Raw genomic sequence first — 14,155 nt, forward strand, 5'->3', positions numbered from 1 at the left:
TACAATAATACTGGATATATAAGAACTAAGTTTATTTTTTAGTTCTGCATAATATCCTCTGTGGGAGCTAAGTATTGTGTGCAGTCTTGCATTCACTCACCCTTATCCTGTTTATCTGATTGTGCTAACACTCTTTTGCTGTGCCCACAGTTGTCCTAGGTCCTATTTTGCTTGCATATAAATATACAAATTGCTGCCACCTGTATTGCCTTCCTTGGGATGTTGAGACCTGCATGAAGGAAAGTTGGTCATATGTAGTGGAAGGTATTTTTGCTTAAATCCTGAATCCTGCTGTCACACCAGTGTGGGCATGTCACTGTGGCCAGGTGAAAACAGAGGCATTTTACAAGTGCCATGCAGAATTATTAACAAAATGGTGCCATGATGTTTTACCTGCCCAGAATTTTTGCCTTATGTTAGTTTTTAGGAGGATTTTTGTTTAACTGCAACTTTTGGTTACCTGGGAGCATTCACACCTTTCTTGTAACCTTTCTTGAGCATTATTAGACTAGTCATCCAGTCTGGATACTGGGAAAGGCAATGAGGAGGAAGTAATTTATTAGAAAAGGCTGATGTTGGTCTTGCAAGCCAATCAGGTGCTGTTTATCTCACTAGGAAAAGAGTAGGCTTCTACAGCTTCTTGTTCTTGTTGTGAGGCTTCTATTCATCAATATTTTGTGGTGTTATTGAGTAATTCTGAGGTCTACGTTAATGTTTGGCCTGCCAAAGCTACTAGAGTGTCTTGGCCCTTCATGGTGGAGGCTTCTTCCGCCCATTAAGGAATGGCTCTGTATCCTTTCTTATTTCGTCTGGTTCTTTCCTTTATTCCTTAAGCAGTGTGAATCTTCATTCAGTGCATGTGCTGATTTGCTGAACTTTATAATCCAGCTGCTTCTGACAGCAATCCTGCATAGCCTTAAACTATTCTTTTTCCTTGCCTTTTGTAAAGAAATCTGCAGTTCCTCAAAGATGATGCTCCCAGTCTCCTCCAGTTTGTAACTGGACCTGTAACAGGGATCACAGACAAGCAGGGCTGTCAGATTCCTGCAAAGGAGTGCAGTTGTCAGCAGCTTGTCAGTTAAAAAACAAAAAAATCCTTCCCACGTGGTGTTCATGATAAAGGACACTAACAAAATGTCCTGGATTTGGCTGCAGGGAGTTAATTTTCCACCTGGTAGCTGGTGTAGCGCTGTATTATGGCTTTAGGATGAGAATAATGGTGTTTTGGTTGTTGCTGAGCAGTGCTTTCACTAAGTTGAGGACTTTCCATCTTCTTACACTGTCCTGCCAGGCAGGAGGCTGCACAAGAAATTGAGAGGGGGCACAGCCAGGACAGGTGAGTCCAAGTGGCCACTGGGATGTCCCATGCTGGGTGGGAGCAAACTGAATAATAAAACTGCAAAATTGACCGGGGTGGGTGGCTGATGCTCAGGGACTGGCTGGGCATCAGTCAGCAAATACAGAGCAGTTGCACTGGGCACCCCTTATTTTGTACATTTTTTTTATCATTATTATTGTTTTATTTTCTTTTTTTGTCCTGTTAAACTCTTTATCTCAGGAATTTTACCTTTTTCCTGATTCTTTCCCCCATCCTGCTATGAGGGGTGAGTGTCTGCGTGGTGTTTAGCTGCCTATCAGGTTAAACTCCAACACAAAACTTTAAAATAATATTACAGATTATCCCACCTTCTTTGCTGCGAATGCTCATAGTACTTTTGTAATGTATTTTTTCTGTGGGGATCATGAGAACCTTTAGAAACTGTCAGTGAATAAAAGGTAGAGTTTCATGAGAATATGCTCCAATAATACTGAAAGGACTTTCTTTATGACAAGAATTTACCAATTATTAGGTTACTAAATAAGGAATAAAAAGAAGGTTTTTTCTGGAATAATGGAACATATGGTGAAAGAGGTGAAAAAAAAAATCTTTTTAGACTTCAGTCACTTATGTGTGTCTTGCAAGATTTTTAGAAGGGGTTTAAGTGAAATAGTCTCATATTCCTTCCTTTCACTGTTTCATCACAGAGGAGAGTTGATAAAGGGGATTCCATCTTAAACAAAAAAGATTGAAAACATCCCCCAACCATTTCCATGCCCTCAAAGCACAAGCTTTGGGGAACATGCAGGTAGAATCTTCATTCACCTCTGCAGATCGCTTGATCTAGATGCTATAAAATTGCTTTTCTATTAGATCTAAACATAGCTGTGCCCCTTCCCCATTCCCCAAGGCTAAACTAAGGACTTGGGGAAATAATTGCATATTGTATATTTTGAAAGCAGGATCTGATCCACAGTCACTAACTTTCTGACAATAATTGGAAGTGAACTGCTCTGGGGTTATCCTCGTGCTGAATATCCCCCCTTGGCTCTTATTTATACAAAACTAGAGAGAACTGAGCAAGCAGTGCTGCTCACAGACCCACCAGTGCTATATTGCAAGGGATGCTGTCCTGCTGCAGCTGGATTTGGGCCCTGGTTCAGAGAGGGGCTCCCTGGGAACTTTGCCACTGATATCACTGGGAGCAGCTTCAGTCTGCTGGTGCTGCACTTTTTAGAGCAAATTTTAGGCACATCTGATCAATTCTTTGGAAAGAAGGCAGAGTCTGCCTAACACAGAGTTTAGAAGATGTAGGAAAATTTCAGGGTTCATATTTCTTTTAGAAATATAAAGTGAGGTTGATATTTAAGCTGGGTTTTGAAAGTAAATGAAGTTTTGGCTAAATACTACTGCAGCCTTTCAGTGAAATGTTTAATCTTTTAGCCAGAAAATAAGAAGAGAAAACATAAGTAATTGTTGATAAATATCCAAAAGCTTAATCATTAGTATAAATTTTAGAGGATGCAGAAAAAGATTTCAAAATGTGTTGATCTCAGCCTGCAGTCCAAGCTATGCCAAAGAAAATGTATTTACATTTAATCAAGAAAAATGGTGGTAAAAATGTCCTTTTGAAAAGACTGAAAGATGGGATCTTAATTAAAAAACTAAATGCTCTCCATTGTTCTTCCTGTTTCAGTGTTGGCTTAAGGCTGTACAAATAGAGAGCCTGAAGAAAGGTTTAGGCTGAGCCCTTTTGCTCTGGTGACGTGATCTTAAGCACATTCCAGTCACTGGAATGGCTCCGAGTCCTTGAATGGGCGCGGGGTGGTTTGAGCAGCAGGGATGATGTAGGCAGTTGCTTTCTTGCAGCTGTGAATATGATTATAGTTACAGCTTAGATTCAGTTTTCAGTGATAGACACTTCAAATAATACCTGAACTATCAGTTTCTAAGTTGCTTGCTGGCAGTGTTTTACTGTGTTGGAAAAGTGGTGGCTTATCCAAAATATTTAAGAATTGTCTTTTGCTTATCTTTGTATATATCTTCATCTCAGAGGCACATTTTCCCAAGCTTGTTTTATTTCTTCATGTTCAAGCAGGCCTAGAATGAGAGATGAGAGGAAAAATCATTAGATTTGGGTTTAAATCCGACATGTCTTAAGTCTGCTTTTAACTAATACAGAGCATGCAACATGGAAGAGCAATCCTTGAGTCTCCCACTCTAGTTCAGTCCCCAGCAGAGCTTTTGACTCAGTGTTTCAGATTGTCTCATTGTCCCAGTTATGACTTCCCTGATGAAATCTGACAGCCAAGTTTTCTTTCAGGATTCTTCTATGAAGAAGTGCTTGACTTCAGTTCAGCCAAGTCCTCTTTCATTTTTCTAAGAGAAATGACATTTATACTTTAATTCTGATTTGAAATGCTGGCCTCTTAGTTTAATATTGATAATTAAATAATTGGCCTGGTCTGCAGAAATGCTGAGCTGCTGGCAGCTTCTGTGGAAACTCAGTTCCCTTGCAGGGTCTTTAAATGTTTCAGAGTGTCTAGCATTAGGAAGCTGTTTCTGTAGATCTTGGCCATGACAAAAGCCAATCTGACTCTTACTAGATATTTATTCATCAGGACTTCTTGCTCTGAAGATAGCTGAAGTTCTGAACTGTTAGTGTGACATTGTTTATCTGGAAATACACTTTGTCATGTTGTGATGAAGCTGGAGTGCTGTGCTCTATCTAACATTTTTGTATTGGAGTCCTTGAAAATCCATTAAACTAAACTGCTACTTAGCTGGTATATTACTTCCCTGGGGCGTAAATCAAATGCTGCAGCAGCTCAGGAGACACATATTTAACTTGAATTAAATGGGAATACACACAATTTGGTATATGATTGGACTTGCTGTGCATATTAATCTGACAAACATGTATTTACAAGTCATTAAGAATGCAGATAGTTTTTCTCATTTTGCTTTTCGCATCTCTTTTTTTTTTTCCCCTAAAACAATGATTTTTGGAAATGAATGCTGCCCATTTTCCACTTCCAACAAGAACTAATAAAAGAGCCACAAAACTATGGAAAGCAAACTGCCTTCACTGTATTTCTCTTTTCTTTACAGAATTTACTTTGGGCAGGGTAGTGCACTTGTGCATAACTGTAAAGCTTTTGTTGATTGGACCTTTTATCTTTTGTCTGTGTTTCTTTTTAAAAGATATTGAAGCAGTTTCAGGAAGAACATGTTATTGTAATTTTCAGCATTTGAAATAGAAAATTTTGAAGCTTTCCTCTGCATTACTTCAGTTTATTCTCATTATGCTCCCAATTTTAGCAAGGGCACAGGCTTAATTAGGGAATGACTGATTTATTTAAGTCTAGGTAATGTTTCTATGTATTAAGTGTACATAAGAGGAAGAGTTCTTACTTTTCTCTGTCTATGGTTCTTGGTGCCAAGAAACTCTAAAATTAAAAATTCCTCTGTACCTGAAATACTAATGTTTTATTTCTAATTCTGTTCAAGTGATTTCTTTGAGACATTACACCTCTGTTTTCTCATTTTCTTGACCTTCACAGCTCAGATTTAATAGAAAGTTTTCTTTCTAAAACTGCTGCTGTATACATGTAAATATGGAACAATTTCTTTCAAGTCTCCTGGTGGCTGTGATTAAGTAGAATAGTAGCATGCTATTATGAGGTTTGGTTGAGCTTTGTCTTGGCCTTAGTAGCAAATGATCTCCAAGAGCTGTAGCCCATTGCATTGTGTGGTGGTTTCAGAATGTGGGATTCATTTTGGGTCAAATGAACCAGAAGTTGTGCCCCAGCAGCCCCTCCTGTGCTCAGTGTCTGGGAGAGGCTCAGCTCTGTGTGGGAGCTCAGTCCTTCCCAGCCTTGCTGCTTGCTAATGGCAGCATTGGCTGGGAAGCACTCAGTGACCATTCCTCTGACTCTCAACAATAAAATAAAATCAAATCCTTAAAGCCTCAACTCCAGCAGCTTCTAGTCAGTGTTCTACAGAGCAATGAAACTGGGAAGTGGCAGAAACAACGTGCAGCTTTTGGTGGAAAGAGATTTAAAAAGCAGAGCTTGGCTACAGGCAATTCTTTGTGTCTTGTGCAATTGAAAGTGGAAGAGTAATTTGGTCTTTCAGCACTCAGGTGGGGAGTGGTGAGTGAGGAAGCAATCACAGCCTGACATCAAAGCTGTGCTCCAGCATAAGGCTTGAATAAACCCAGTGCCTTTCACACTTCCCACTTCTGCTGATCAGGACAGCTCTCCTCCATCACATAGCTAGAAAGATGTAGCATGGAAGACCTTATTTTTTCAGTTTCTGACTAATAAGTTGCATGTCCTAATCAACTAGAAAAATTTTCAAACACTGATCTGTTTCCGATTTTATATTTGGTTTTTTTTTGTCAGTAGGTAATATATACTTCCTTGCTACATAATATATTAATGTCAATGAATTTTATGTAGTGATTGGTATTATATCTGCTTTGGATATGTTATCACCTTCTACTGTCTTAAAAGGTGGTTTAAAATGCCTGCTTTAAATCTTAAATGTACCTGTAACTTGACACATTTAATTTAAAGCTATTGGGATTAAACTGGCCGTTAAAGAGACCTAAAACACTAGCATGAAATGTAATTGTTTTCTGAAACTTGCACTTACAGTCTTTACTTTAAAACATGAATTTATATCAGATTAGCTAAGTCATTCAGAGATGATCTCAAATATACTATAAACCCACAGACTGTTGAAATTTGAATTATATTTAAGCCCAAGTGCCCATAGAAATATAAAAGGCTCATAAGGAGCATTGGTAGATTCCTCAGTGGGGAATAAAATGGACTAAGTGGAAACATTATATTTTGTGTTCAGTACAATATATGAATGAAAGTGCATTGGGAACATGCAGCTTATTTGGAGGTGCCTGCATCTAGGTGGTAAAAATGTTTTTCTGCTGCTTTGGTGAGTGGATACAAAATAGTTCTGTGAACACTTGAATATTTGATTTTTTAAAAATTAACTTCTCAGTTTGGGTTATCAGATGTAAGTCATTGGTTTCAATATCAGTTTGCCATGACAGCTGATAGTGTGTTCTTAGTGGGTTTTTTCTTCTGTTTTTAATTAATTGCTTGGTGGTATTCTTTCTTACTCGATTTATACCAGACAGGTAGCAGTACCTATTGCTGCAGCTGACAATCAGTTTCCATTGTAACCTTCTGCGTAACCTTATAAAATATCCATGTTTTACACTGAATTTTTCTGTGCTTGGAAGCCAGATTTTGCTTGCCTGAATCTAGTGAGCATTCCTCTGCTCCTCAAGTGCCTAGCTGCTCATTAGCTTTTCACAAGAAAATGGAATGTGTGTTAGAAACCCCTCATTTTTCTTGTTATGTTTATCAAATTGCTATTTCAGCTTCAAATATTGGCATGTTTTATATTCAAAGCATAACACTGATTAATGTCCAAAGACTTTATATTTTAAATGTTTAAATTACAAAGATGAATAATGCAAACAAGTTTATTGCTACATATCCTACTGACAAGTTTGTTTATGAGAGATTAGGCAACAGTGTGATATATACAATTAACTAAGAAGTATGGTGGGGTAATTTTGAGTCTCTTCTGCCTGTAAATTAGGCAAATCTTCCAAAAATATTGTTATAAATTGCTAGCACTTAACAGGATTACTTTCCAAAGTATTCTACATATATAAACTAAACTTCACAACATGCCATTAAGATAGGTCAGTAGGTGTTGTAATTGTTTTACACCTGGCAAAACTGAGGTAGAAATGATAAGTGCTTTAACCTAGGCCACTTGAGATTTAGAATGCATATCTCTTATCCATTAGCCCTGTGCTGAAATCATAGGATTACATCACTGCCATATTCCCTCACATAGGATCTATGGATAGCCCAGTGAAACCAGTGGGGAAAGATGCCAGATTATGTCAGCCCCTTTCATGTCTGGGTTGTGCTTCACATGTCAAGGCTTGCATCAGCTGCAGCCAGCTCGGATTCAGCAGGAAGCAGCACTGCAGCCCTCTTTTGGTGGCCTTATGGGGAAGCTGTTGTTACCAAGTGTAGATTTGTTCTCCATATTTTATTACTTAATTATGCATAAATAAGGTCAGTTGGCTAAAGTGTAGAAGGGAGATCTCTGCTGCGATAAGCTTTATAGAAATGTAATGATAATATGGTGTGAATGTGAATTACTCTTATGTATGATGAAAAATCCTGATGAAAAAAAATCCTCTTTACAATCTTGTTCAGTCTTGCATGCTGAAATATGACCTTTACCCTAGTCTAGACATGTCCTTTGCAAGCTATTTCTAGTTTATATGAAGACTGCTTGATTTAAACCAAGTATGTTAATCTGATGCTGTCATGACTGATGGGGTTTGCAGTCTGAGATGCTGACAGCTCTCAACAGAGTAAGCAAAAGCTCTGTAAGCTTCTCCAGACCATCCCAAAAATGCCATATGCTTTTTATGAGATAAATTGTGAGCTTCAGAAGGTGAACTTACTGCAAGAGAGAAAGTGCAGTAGGTCTTACCTTCCTTTTCCACCACAAACTGCTTTAAATTATGTTGATTGCTTTAGAAATCTCTAGTTAGCTGGCACCTCTGTTTGGTACAGTTCTAGCCAAGAGTCTAGAAACTGGATGATGGCAACTGCCAGCTTTCATGTGAAATTGCTGTGTAAATGTCAAAATATACAGTTTAATTACACCCCTATTTATTAAGTTTATTCATTGGTAAATGGCCAGCAGTAACTTGCATATTTCAGGCCTTTTTTTCTTCCCTGAAAGGTTTCAACCTTTTGGAAGGGAATGTTCATCTTCTTGCCCTGTCCTCACTACACAGCTGGACTCAATATTCTGCGTTCAAAAGTTGATTGCTTATTTTCTCTAGTATGCAAACCAGTTGGCTTCTCAGGGCAGTGTTAAATGCAGGAGGAATAAGGGCCGAAGAGTCTGTGAATAGCATTTGCATATCTGGCTTGCCTGAGCCCTCCAGTGCAGGGAGATGCTGTTGACTCAGGGCTGGGTGTGTTGAGCACTCCTCAGGTGTGTTGTGATGGCTGACCAGGCACAGATCCTCTAAGAAAAAGCTGTTTCTCTAATCGGGGCCCAGGTGTTAGACAGCTGAGCTGGAGATACCAGCTATGATTCTGACAAAATTAGCTCCTCTGTAGCTTGAAATGAGCCCTTTTCTTTCCCAGTGTGTTCTCAAATGCTCCAGTTGTGAATAGCATCCTGAACTAATATGGAGCACTGCCTGTGCCAGCTCCAGTCATTGCCACTCCCTATTTCTTCTTTGCAGTAATATCTTCCTGCAAGATAGGAAAGTAATTTGTAGTGGCATGGCTTCCTTTTGGACTAGATGAGCCCTCAAGATACTTTCTAAACTGAGTTAATCTATGATTCTGTCTTTGTTTCTTCCTGTAAAAACAAATATGTTGCATTCAACCAAAAGCCTGTTACCTGCAGCAGCTACTTCTCTAGTGAAGTGCATGAGGAAAAAGAAAATGTAACATTGCTTTTTGAATGTCTTTGAGCAGTGATGTTTGATAAGGCAGAGATGGTTTCCTATGGTTTAGTAGGTTATTCTGCAACTGAGGCATCTTGTTTTGGTTTGAACCTCTTTAGGTATTTAGCATGTCTCCATCACAGCAAAATATCCACCCAGAAATGCCTTAAAACACAACACTTTTTTTTTCCCCTCCAGAAGTTCATGCCTAGATTTTGTAATTATATGCATAGTTTTAAAAAAATTACCTTTGTTTGTAGTAGGTGTAACATGACCTTTCTGAATTTCTTACAGACAAGAGCAGAGCAGTCCCAAGGTGCATACTTCTTGCCTGAGTTTGCACTTTCTCCACAGGGGAGTTTTCTTGAGGATACCACGGGGGAACAGTTCCTCACTTACCGTTATGATGACCAGGTCAGTGTCCCATGTGTGAAAATGATAGAGATTAATTGATTCATGTAACTCTGACATAAAGATTACTGTGAAACAGGTTCAGAGAGCATGTCTTATCTTTTGAAAGCACATCAAATTTATAGCAAGTTGGATGATAACACACTGCACAAAATCCAAATTAAGGCACTTAGTTGCATAAGTAATAAGTGAAACCACTTTTGGAAAATATTAATAGGATGTAATGGAGACAAAAGCAGCAATATTTTAGTGATGTGTTAATAGATGTTTATAGTTACATCTGCAAAAGGTGTAGAATTAGAAGTGATTGACCTTTCTGTGAATTGTTTGACTTAACCTAATTTGTTTTATTTAATGGAAAAATCAGTGTTAGGCAGATTTTGCGTTTTCCAGCTTGCGAAAAGTCAGAATGTTGTATTAGTTAATGAAGTTTTTGTAAGGGAAGGTTGGGCAAATTATAAACAAATGGGAATAATGGATGGAACAGTGTTTAGAAAGAAACAATGGTTTTTTTTTAAGTTAAAAATTTTTAATGCCTTCTCCAGACCCATAGAAACATTATTTTAAACATGGAATATAGATATAAATGTAAAGAAAGCAACATGAAAGAAATGCTGTTAATCTTGGCAGAAGATCTGAAGTAAACCTAGGAAATGTGTGGCGTGCTGTGGAAATTTACTCATAACAAAATGTGTTCCAGGAGTCAGTTGAATTTCACATCAAAACTGTCTGAATTACATTCATAGACACTTACAGTACATTTCTTAATGTAAGAGGAGAGACTTTGTTAGGAAACACTCCCTACAGAAGAGAGAAGAGCCAAACTTCCCCTGCATCCCAAGGTGTGGTTCTGTCAGTGATGGGCAGATTTATTTTGAAGGATGGGCTCCTTGCAGGAGGTACTTGAAGAAAGCAGTTTGCTCATCACTATCCTAAAAGAGAAAACCGAGGTGAGTTTATTTAAGCTTTAAACTGACAATGTTTTTAGATAGACAAAAGGAAGAAGAAAAGCTACAATAGAAAGCATGCTGTGAGCCAATGTGAACTATTTGAATTTAGTTTAAATGTTTACAATAATTCATACTTTTGCTTCCCTAGAGGGTCTTGATTATCAACAGAGAAGGTTCTTGGATAAGACCTTCCTTGGACTAAACACCTGGGAAAGCAATAACTTATAGGACAGTAAAATGCAGCTGCAACTCAGGCTGCATTTAATGACAGTAGTTGAAAACACTATAAAGGTTATGCACTTTGATCAGAACAGTTTCCATTTAATGGAGCACGTTTTCAAGAAGATGATAAATCAAATATAACAGAGGCTTAGTCTGAGTCTTTGACTAGACTGTTTGGACTATGTGAATAATATAGCTGATTAAAAAACAAACAAAATGAATCCCTTGAAAAAGCCTCAAATACCAGCATAGCTCTATACAGAAGCCAGTTCAAAGCCCAGTTCTATTTGATGGAAAGAATTCCTTTTGCTGGAAAGTTTTCCATTAATTCCATTGAGATCTGAATTGGATCTAGGATATGGCCAGCTTCTGTTCTTTCATAAATGTGATTTAGTTTTGAAGCCTGCTCTTCCCAGACACTTAGTAGTATGAAATTTAGTTTGAATTCCTGGAACTGAAAGTGGTGCTGAAACATCAAAATGTTAAAAGTAAAAGCAACTGTATTAGCAGTAGTTTCTTTTGAAAGAAAGTTCAGTCCCTAAGCATTATTTATTAAAAGTTATCAATACATTGAATGCAGCTGTGAACTGATCTGCATCTCCAGCTTTACCTTCCTGCAAGTAAACAAGAATTTCTTTGCTGAATTTTCCACGATTTTCTGGGAAATTAATCATAAGTTTGTAATAATACACAGTTATAATTATACTTTTGCTGCAATGTTAATATAAAACTCAATTGTATCATGGTCAAACTGGGTAAGAAAACTCGATCTTTGTTTTCTGTGCTCCATTCAACTCTTATGACATTTACTGGTATGAATGGATGGAAGTCTTCATTGGGTAATCTCTTGAATTTTTATAAGCTGGGATGGATATGTTTGATACATGATAAATGTGATAAGAATACACAGGTGAATAAAAAGAGAGGAATATATATACATTGAAAGCCCATTTTAACCCATCCAACACAGAAATGGAATTGGTACTGGAAGGTTACCATATAAATAAAGAATACAGCAGCATCTTCTCACACACTTTAATTCCTTAATTTAGTTTTAGCAATTCATTTTCTGTCTTGTCCTACTGTGAAGAGCTGCTGGCCTTTGAGAAATACATTCCCTCCTTTTCCCTGATGTACAGAATTGTCCTCTGGGCATCCCTGCAGAGTCCTGGTGCATCCCAAGTTACACCTGAAAATTGGAAAATTGAAGTAACCTTGTGCACTTGACTCTAGTAAAACACAAGATCAGTCTGATCTGGTCTGCTGTGGAGGTCATCCCTCCTCTTGTGTCCATGGAAGGGAACAGAACAGATAAAAGGGGAGAGAGGTTCCTGAGACTGTGGTATGGAGGTGGAGAAGAGGGTGGCTCACAACCTCTGTTCTTTTGGCTAACCAGTCTTGAGACACTTGCAGGAAAACCATCTATCCCTATCTTCCCAAGTGTGCCCTTTCCCCCCTTGTAGTCTTCCTTTTCTCCAGGCCAGTAAAATTTCCAGTGAGAGATGGATAATATTTTTATATAGCAGCATCATCATCGTCATGATCCAAGATTAGTTTCCTTACATCCTCCAAACACAGGAATGTTTCAAAGGGGTTTTCTTTGGCTGTTGTGTGTGATATTTTTCAACCAGGGAGCCAGTTTAATCAGAATCATTCATTCCTTTGTTAGTAAGTAATCTCAGTAAAATAGAACTAGCTGTTACTTAAATATTCGAAAGTATTTGCTATCTGAAATGACAAGCTTACAGTTTGAAATGAAAGATGAGTAAATATTAATAGGAACACACTGTACTCTGCTCTAGCCCAGCAGAATTACACATGGATTCATGTTGTACATGCAAGATAGTACATTTTGTTCTGGTTTAATCTGGCAGGACTGTGCTCTCATTTTTGTACAGGACTGCACTAACCTCTTTGCATATTTTGTTGTTCTATGTGTATTTAAGAATTACATGCAGATGAAATTTTTTTGCTAGATATTTTCAAAATTCAGTGAATACCTTTTATACCACATCTATGACTCTAGAGGAAAATACCTTTAAAGATCTGATTAAATACTGACACTCTGATTCACTGGGGTGACATCTGCATACAGTGGAACATTTTAGTTTTGACACATTTATTGCTGTATCTTCAGGGAAAAACAGTGATTCAATGCAAATACTTCTGAGGGATCCCAAATGTAGAAATGTTTAATTTAAACATTTTCTAAAGGCTTCTGTGTTGTTCACCATGCAATGTCTTGTATCAGTGCATTGCATTCTTCATTTCTGAAATTTTAGTGAGTCAATGCAATTTAAACCTAACTTGGTACCAAATAGATTTTGATGCATAGCCAAAGACTTCAACTGCTGTTAGAAATTTGAGATTAGAAAAAATAGGCCCCCCCTTACCATTCATTAAAATAATTAAATAACTGAATAAATGTATGAAAATAAATTAAATTATGAAATGAATATACATGCAATAGCCCTTTCTCCAACCTTGAGATACATGTTGAACCTTGCCATAAGGAATAGTTTCCTAGTATTCTTTCTGATTTCTTTTGGCTTTTCACCTTTTAATCTACTACAAGGAATTTTTTTCTTTTCCAAAATACTAGTAGTACTGGAAAGCTTTCTTGCAGAAATAAAATGTTCTTGTTTTCTGACACTTAAGGTATTGCTTCCAAGTATTAAAACCTTTCCATATGACGGACCACCAAGAAGGACAGCAGTGAAAACTTGGTTGGGCTGAATGTGTTTGAAGTACATTTCCACTTTGATTGGCTGGCTGGCTGAGAGTTCTCTTGGGGGTGTGGGTAAAAAAAGGGAAGGAAAAAAATAAGTTTATCTTTAAAGAGAGAAAATGTTTGCTTGACCAGTTAGCTTTCTAGTTGACCTTGCTTCTTCTGAATTTTATGATGTTTACCAGTTTAAACTCACAATAAGGATAGCCTGATTCTGGAATGAGATATATGGCTCTAAGTAGTCCAATCTTGGCAAAGAAATCTAATGTTTCTAAACAAATATTAATTAAAATCTGCACTGTCAGGCTTGTGTTTAGCCACATGAGGTAAGGTAGAAACTGGTCAGTCTGTTTTCAACTAGATGTGCAAGCTGTAATACCCAGGCTGCAGCTGCTACAGTTCATTTAATAACTAGTCTTTCTTTGGGTTTGCTAGAAATGTGCCTTGTTATAAAGTGAATGCCAAAATCGGGAAAATATTCTCATTCAAGCCTTGTCTTTCTTCCACAAATAGAAATAGTCTGTCTTGGCTTCTGCTTTTTCACAGGGAAAAGGAGCATGACATTTAAAGTATTAATTTGAAAAAATACAGTGGAACTCAGGATCTGAATTACTTTAAAAATTAATATTGAAATGATCTGATGGAACCTATTACTCCACCTTTTTATTTGTAGTCCAGCAGCAACACCTGTTTGTGTTCTAAGTTTTTCATATTACACCAAGGAGAAACTCTTGTGTGGACAGAAGTTGTCTTATGGGTCCCACTGGGCTGACAGCCGTTTTTCCACAATTTCCTAAATCTTTCTCCATTCCACCTGCTGCTGATTGCCATCCTCCCTGCCCTGCCCCTGGAACGATACCCGAGCCACAGCCTGGCTTTGAGTATTAGCAGCTTGCTGGGTGCTGCTCCCAGGCTGAGCCTTTTTATTCCTTTGCCGGGTAGTTTGCATCTAAATCACCACAGAAATGGAACCACGCATTTTCAGGCTTGGAGATGAG

The 14,155-nt window shown here is 37.9% G+C and overlaps 1 protein-coding gene across 1 annotated transcript in view; it reads left to right on the forward strand.

The window, feature by feature from the left end:
* The window catches only part of ADAMTSL3 (ADAMTS like 3), a 171,099-nt gene that overhangs the window by 19,965 nt on the left and 136,979 nt on the right, over nucleotides 1–14,155 (forward strand). Inside the window, exon 3 of the mRNA XM_053955298.1 lies at nucleotides 9,141–9,260. Coding sequence (XP_053811273.1) covers nucleotides 9,141–9,260 — 120 coding nt within the window. The remainder of the gene's footprint in view (nucleotides 1–9,140; nucleotides 9,261–14,155) is intronic.

This window comes from Vidua chalybeata, chromosome 13, assembly GCF_026979565.1.
Source record: "Vidua chalybeata isolate OUT-0048 chromosome 13, bVidCha1 merged haplotype, whole genome shotgun sequence".
NCBI classification, from domain to species: domain Eukaryota; kingdom Metazoa; phylum Chordata; class Aves; order Passeriformes; family Viduidae; genus Vidua; species Vidua chalybeata.